This window comes from Anoplopoma fimbria, chromosome 14, assembly GCF_027596085.1.
Source record: "Anoplopoma fimbria isolate UVic2021 breed Golden Eagle Sablefish chromosome 14, Afim_UVic_2022, whole genome shotgun sequence".
NCBI classification, from domain to species: Eukaryota; Metazoa; Chordata; class Actinopteri; order Perciformes; family Anoplopomatidae; genus Anoplopoma; species Anoplopoma fimbria.
Genome location: NC_072462.1, coordinates 6,765,755 through 6,773,375, shown reverse-complemented (window position 1 = coordinate 6,773,375; position 7,621 = coordinate 6,765,755). Strand labels below are relative to the sequence as shown.

Genomic DNA, 7,621 nt, shown 5'->3' with positions numbered 1-7,621 from the left:
TGTAAACTTTTGTGTAGAGATGTCCCTGCTATACTGAAATGTGCTGTAAGCATACACATCTACTCATTGGATGCTGCTTCTGTTCTGTTAACCCTACAGAGAGCATGGTCGGGCCTTGCCTTTGGTCTTTATTTGCATGGTATTATTATGGTTATATATAAAGATATATTACTCTTATTATTACTATTATCACACAGTGCCACACATACTAATATTTTCCAATAAAGACTGTAGTTTTCTTTCTAACCTTCAGTGTGCTTTTTGCTGATTTCCATGTGTTCCTCCCCTCCTCCCTCCACACTGTGCTGTCACTGAGACAGTCCCCTCACTCTCTATGTGCTCTCATTTCTCAGCTGTCTCTGACAGAGTTTCAAGTTGCTGCTCTGCTTACTTTAGAGTAGGGGCAAGCAAATTTTCTATCCAAAAAAAAAAAAAAAAAAAAAAAAAGCATGTTTTTAACTGAAACACAACGGCATTGATCTTTACTGTTAACACGCTGTCATTTCCTCCTAAACCATACACTGTCTATAAAAAACAAACACAGCCTGCCTCACATCCACTCATTGGTAATCACTGGTGATGAACATTGGAACAACTTGGGGCGATATGGATGAATTCCTCTTTCTAGGTATATATATATATCATTTTGTGTTTAGATGTCAAAATATTTGGTGAGAGTCAATTTTGTGTAAAAAAAAACAACAACTAATGTGCATTTCTTTTTAGCTAATCACACAAAAATCCAATATAAATTTGCAGCGTTGCCTAAAACGGCCCAATACAACAAAAAATATGAAACTGTTGTACGCCACGGTACAAAAACAAAATGGCAAATAAATCATCTCATGGTATTCATGATACCTCGAGGAATTGACACAAAAATACCTTTTAAAAGTCTCTCCTCATTACATATAAACACTGGTTACATTGTTCTATAGGCTGCACAGGTCTGTCTGTTTCTTATTAAAAAGAAGAAGTCAACAGTAGCTTTCTGCCAGAGAATTTGATGATGCACACTAAACATGACGCATGGCCAGCAGCTGCTTAGCTTAGCTTAGCATAGCATAAATACTGAAAAGGGAGAAACAGCTAGACTGGTCTGTCTGAAGGTGACAAAGAAATTCAACCAGCACCTCTAAAGCTCACTAATTAACACAATATACCTTATTTGTGTCATTCATGCAATAACAAGTGTAAAAATGTCAATTTGCTGTCTTACAGGGGTTTATGTGCACATTACCAGCTATAATTGTTGTATGGATTAAACAAAGGACAGATATACAAGTGGTATAGATCTTCTCATCCAACTGTACAATTATGAATAGATTAAGAGTCTCCAAATGTAGCATAATTAGAGATCAATTTGGTTCAATAACCATGTGGAAATATTTCATCTGTCTAGCGTTATATCTTTGTTTGTTTGGAGTGTTGTAACATATTGGCCTTATTCGTCTCGTCATTTCCATGGTAATAGTTATACAGACCTTGACACAGTTATACAAATAAAATCACAGAGAAGCACGTAGTTACTCAGTTTAAAAATAAATTCCTGTTTACAGTAATGCAATTGTGCCTTTTGAACCTTGTGATAACAAGTGCAGAAAATTCTTTTTATTAGTTATTGCAAGAAGTCAGTCATTAAATTCAAAAGGTCTTTTGTTAATATACAATAGTAATGTACTTTGTTCTTCCAAGAGTCTTTAATTACACAAGCTCTAAACATCTATATGGCCTACAAATATATTTGTTTTTTTTAAATTCTAATTTTTCCCTTTAACTTTTTTACTGTGCTCTTGGTTTGAAAGCTTCTGTGAATACTTAAAAGGTGGGTAGATCGGTCATCAACATGCAGCATCGACTCTGGTGTCACTTAATTTCAGGTATAGCATTTTTAAATATGAACTCAGTCATTTTCGTTTATAAAGACCAGGACTTCTAGTTCCACATTCCAGCCATTTGAGCCTTACATCTGTTCTCCGTGTCTGAAATAGCCAAGAGTTATTTATGTGCTAACACAAGGTGTGTCTGAGACATGGCCATGTGTTCTCAATAACTTCCTCCTGCAAATACAGCAACAGACTTTTAAATAACTCATCAGCTGTAATGCATCAGCTATGTCACAGTAGCTGCATTGGAACAGACCACATTAATATCAAATGCTTTGTCTTCCACCATGTGCTTACCTCGTCCTTATCCCACTGATGTTAAGCATCAAGGTCAGTGAGCGGTGTGCACGCATGTGTCATGTAGACGTTTGTGTGCAGCTTTCCAGGCCAGCTGTGCAACATGCAAGCTGATTTCAATCATCAGTCCCTCACCCTGATTGGGAGTGGTGCCAATCAGTGACATCAGCTGGTGTGTCGTTTGGGTTTTCAGTAGGAAAAAAAAAACAAAAAACTGCATAGACAAGTCTCACACAGTGTCACATGATGGAAGACCACCGCACCAGGCGAAAGACAGGATTATGTTAGAGGGGAGGCGCGATTTGAAAGCTGCAGTGATGGAAGTGGGAGGGGGAGGGAGGATTGGCGAGGGGGAAGAGAGAGGGGGAGACGGGTTTTGATGTCAGGCTTGCTGCAGTCGCGGCTGGGCAGGGCTTACAGGCCGTCACTCACGCAGGGACACCGTGCCGCAGCTAAACCGTGGGGGGAGGGGCCGCCTGTGCAGCAGCTCAGGGGTGAGGAGAGGTGGATGGGAGTGTATGAGTGTGTGTGTGTGTGTGTGTGCTGTATGTATGTATGTATGTATGTGTGTGTGTGGGTGGGTGGGTGTGGGGATGGGTGGGGGTCTGTTCTGCACCAATCAGGCACGTTGTATCTGCAAGTCAAAGTCAGAAGCAGCGATGTAACAATAACAACATCAGGGCTGCTGCTGGCTGCACTGCAATATGTCAAATATTAATGTCAGCAGGTTCATGCTGTGAAAAGAGCCCAGAGAATAATAATTTGATATTTACTTGAAGCTTCACTTTGAGTCCAGTCTTACCAGGTCACGGGCTTCATACAAAAGTGATGTTCAGCCTTTTCCCCCAATCCAAACCAGCGTTCTGCCATTTCTGCTCTACTTCCTCGGCCAAATATTGTTTTCGGTTTTGCTCAAGGCTCTCAAGGTTCACTGGCCTCCCAATGTCCCAAGGCTGTATGCAACGGAGCAAAACGACAGCCACGCACATATGTCATATTAGCGACAATTCAAGGAGTTGTTTGACATTTTGGGATATATGCTTATTTGTTTTCTGGTGGAGATTTATACCACTCCAGCAGCTGGTGAGCAGCTTATTTTACACCTCAAAGAGTGGGAGGAAACAGCTCGTCTGGCTCTGCAAAAGTAATTAAAGCCCACTGATTAACACATTACACATTGTGTTTTTAATGTAGACAATAACTGAAGGGACTATTTATTTGACCAGAAACTTCAGGGTGTCTCAGCAGGAAACTTATTAAAAGCCAAGAAATAAAAGCCCCATAAAACAACAACACTGCAGCAGTATTTGTACACATTAAACGAAATACACCATGTTAAGTAAGTGAGTTTAAGTGTTAGGTAGGAATATTTCGTAATAGTAGGACAGAGCCAGTCTAGTTGTTTCAGAGTAAGAGTATTGAGAAAGTGAATATGTATAAACCAAAAATGTACAATTCCTTTAAATAAATACACATGTATTTAAAGGGTTAATGTGGGATTTTGTGTTTACATAAAAATGTAACAGACTTGATAATTTAGCAAATTAGATCTCGGCTCAGTGAACCAATCTACTGGTTGAATTGTCAGCAATTACTTAATATTTCTCCAGACCATCAGCTAATAGCCATGTTATCTCCCCTCTTCATATTGGACATACATTGTCACTCCATATTACCGTTTAACACGTCCAGAATCTGCTTGAAACAGCTGACACAACAGTGGATGAGACAATTATTTCTTTCAACCAAGCAAACACACAATACTCTGTTACTCCATTATACACAGTCCGTCCTCCGGGTCTCTGCTGTCTGCTTCCTGTTCCAGAAAGCTAGAAAGCTGTAACGGTCGGCTGAAGCAGTAACCGTTGGCCCCCACCCTGGCCCTCCTTCCATCCCTCCTTTATCTGAGACCGGAGTAATTAGTATTGATTGTTTTGTGCAACTTGATACCGAGGTGATTCAGTGGGACTACCACACAATCTAATGTCTTCTCCGCCTCTGATAGGAAGGGTGGTGGTGGGGGGGGGGGGGGGGGGAGGTAGAAATGGAGGCAGTGAATCCTTTGAGCTCGCCTCAGTTGCTGTGGAGGGTTTTTAATGAGAAAATCAGTTGAAGGTTTGTTCCTTCAAACGGCAGACGTAGTACAGAACCCGAATCCAATAAATTTACAAGCAGTATGGACCAGAGACGACCCCCCAGTGCTGTAGATCTCCTCGGAAACACACCAGGCTGTTAGTGAAGATCCATCCTTCCTGTTGGCCGCACTGTGGCAAGCGGAGAGGCCGGCCATTGGGTGCAATCTGTGTGTGGGTTTAGATGGTGCTCCACAGGGGGCTCAATGTCCGTGTCCTCCATCTGCTGTTTAGTCTGTCTTGTCTCGTCTCTTCCTGTGTCAGGTCTCTGTTATTGTTATGTTCTCTCTGTGTGATTGGTTGTTGTTTTTTTGTACGTCTTTGTGTGTGAGTGAGAAAGTGTCATTGATTGTGTCATCTTCACCGGTTTGTCTGGGTTTTTGTTTTCTGTGGTGTGTGTCTGAATGAAAGTGATCCCGGGCTTTATCTAGTTCTGATCACTTGCATTTATCTACCCGTAGGAGCACACTTCACCAGGCATCAACACAGCCATGCTACCTCCTGCCGACACTTTCACCTGGGCGCCCCCCAGGCACCCATCTCGGCAGAGTTCCCCCTGGGACACGCCAGCCAGCCGCCTCAGAACGGCCTCGCCGCCCACCTGCCCCCGGCACACCACCCGCCCCTCACTGCCCTGCCCGCTCCCCCTCAGTTCCAGGATGTGCCGGGGCCTCCATTCCTACCTCAGGCCTTACACCAGCAATACCTCATCCAGCAGCAGCTTCTCGAAGCGCAGCACCGCCGGATCCTCCCGCACTCCAGGTAAAGACTCCACCACCACCTGCATGCAGATATAGATGATCACAAACAGGCCACAGAGACATGAATGATCTTATCTGATCTTATCTTATCTTATCTTTATGTCATTGCAGAAGAACCCAGGAGCGTATTCCCCTGAACCCTCACCGACTGCGCTCAGGCTATGAGTACACCCCTCCCCTCCACGTTCCCCAGCAAATGACACAGCAGCAGCGGTACCTGGCCGAAGGCACCGACTGGTAAGTTACTGCCGCGGATTAACGAGAGTCCCACAGAGAACCCATCTCTCTGTCTCGATTCCCAATGCGCTGATGATGATGTTGATTTAGTCGTCTGCCTGTCTGCCTGCCTGCAGGGATCTCAGTGTTGATGCTGGCCTCCCTCACCACCAGTACCAGCTCCAGCAGCTTCCACAGCACTATCAGCATTACCTGGCCTCCCCTCGAATGCACCACTTCCCCAGGAACACATCCTCTGCACAAGTGGTATGTTTAATCACCCTGCTGTTTTTTCATGTGAATATTATAATCATATTTTTTTCTTTTTTTTAAAGTTATCCTGTGTATAATAGATATCTTTACCTGTAAGTTAAGTTTTTTTTCTCCATTGATTTGATCCACTTCTGCAGACTGTGTTCTGCTTTGGTTGTCTCAAAAAGGACCCTTTTGTTTCTGACAATGCATCAAAACAATGTAGAAAACTGGTGTCTGACTACTATTACATTCCTGTAATGTGACGATGAGCTCTCTTTTGTTAGGTTGTGCATGAAATCAGAAACTACCCGTACCCCCAGCTGCACCTGTTGGCACTGCAAAGTCTGAACCCGTCGAGGCACGCCACCGCTGTGCGAGAAAGTTATGAGGTAAACCCGTCTCTTAAACATGTCATACACTTTCCACCCGTCCATCTATCAACGCCAGGACCATCAATTGTAGATGTAGCAAAAGAAAGCCAGATTTAAGGACTTCCTAGCTTAAAATTGAAGCTTCAAAAGTTCATCCTTGTACTTGAAAACATCAGTTTTTTAAAAACCATCACGCAGAGGCTCCATTTAGTAGCTTATTATTATCATTATTACTATTATGTATTTATTTCCTTCTTCTCTATTCTAATCTCAATGGTATGTCCACTTCTCCTCAGGAGCTGTTGCAGTTGGAGGACCGGTTGGGGAGTGTCAGCAGAGGAGCGGTTCAGACAACCATAGAGCGGTTCACCTTTCCACACAAATACAAGAAGGTACGGAAGATGGATGTCAGTATCACACAGAGACGTGCACTATTAAATATATTCAAATTTTTTCTGTATTTGCTGCTCTGAGCTTACCTTTTGTCCCTCTGTAATCTGACCCGCTAACAGAGGAAGCCCCTGCTGCTGAAGATCGGGGAGGAGGAGGAAACAGATGTGGATGAGAAATGTACCATCTGTTTGTCAATGCTGGAGGACGGAGAGGACGTCAGGTAAGAAACGCTTCGTAACCCCAAGAATCCGACTTCTTACACAAAAAAAACATCACTTTTTTTCAAGGATGTTTTAAAAGCTGAATATAAAAGTTTGGCATTTTGGATTTACGCTCATTTTCTTGATGGCGGAGACCACGTTGAATATGAGAGTTTAAGTTATCTTCTTCTATTTCTTCTTAAAGTAAATGAACTAATAATGAAAATGAATGGGCCTTGTGGGATTTTATATTTACAGAAAAAGTTACAGACTACTCGACTCAGTCAACCTTTTGCTGTTAAATACACTTGCCAGAAAAAGGCTTAATATATTCCTAAACCATTAACTCAAAGCTTAATCTTACCTCTTGCTCACATTAGAGGGTTACTCCACATTACAACACTTTGAGCTGCCGGACTCAGCTTGAAACAGCCGTCACAACAATAGATAAGACAATTAGAAGCCTGATTTTGTTACTGCCTGACTGAGCCAGACTAAGTGTGTCCAGTCTTTGTGCTAAGCTTAGCTAACAATGTTCTGGCTCTAGCTTCCTATTTAACAGACAGATATGAGAGAAGTCAACCTTTTCATTTAACCCCACCTGAAAGAAAATATTTTCCAAAATGTTGGACCTACAAATGCATTTCAGACCAATTTGGGGTGTGAAATTCAGGGGATAAGATCTTTGTCCCGGGGGGAGGTCAGTTTACAGCACGTAGGGTCTCAGCTGTCAGAGAGGCATGTGGGATTGCTGACTCAACAGAAGTTGTTTCTGCGTGCCTGAATGAACAAAAACTAACTCCCTGCTGGTTTCAGAAGCTTTGCAATCACACAACTTTGTTGCACTCGGAGAGTCGAGCTGGAAATCAACATTGACCCCCGTGTCCCTCTGTCTCTCTGTCCTCCAGGAGATTGCCCTGCATGCACCTCTTCCACCAGGGCTGCGTGGACCAATGGCTGGCCACCAGCAGGAAGTGTCCGATCTGTCGAGTTGACATCGAAACACAGCTGAACCCCGACAGCTGATGAGATTTCAACCCGCCTCCTTGTCAATCACCCCGGCGTGGTTCCTGCTTTCTTCCACCTCGGCTTGCCGGCCACCACCCCTCC

The 7,621-nt window shown here is 43.3% G+C and overlaps 1 protein-coding gene across 1 annotated transcript in view; it reads left to right on the top strand.

Annotated features, from left to right (window-relative positions):
- Window positions 1–7,537, top strand: part of ark2ca (arkadia (RNF111) C-terminal like ring finger ubiquitin ligase 2Ca) — a 9,891-nt gene extending 2,354 nt beyond the window's left edge. The window contains exons 2-8 of the mRNA XM_054612441.1: window positions 4,777–5,077; window positions 5,188–5,313; window positions 5,430–5,559; window positions 5,832–5,936; window positions 6,215–6,325; window positions 6,431–6,531; window positions 7,420–7,537. Of these exons, the coding sequence (XP_054468416.1) occupies window positions 4,777–5,077; window positions 5,188–5,313; window positions 5,430–5,559; window positions 5,832–5,936; window positions 6,215–6,325; window positions 6,431–6,531; window positions 7,420–7,537 (992 nt within the window). The remainder of the gene's footprint in view (window positions 1–4,776; window positions 5,078–5,187; window positions 5,314–5,429; window positions 5,560–5,831; window positions 5,937–6,214; window positions 6,326–6,430; window positions 6,532–7,419) is intronic.
- Window positions 7,538–7,621: the final 84 nt, after the last annotated feature.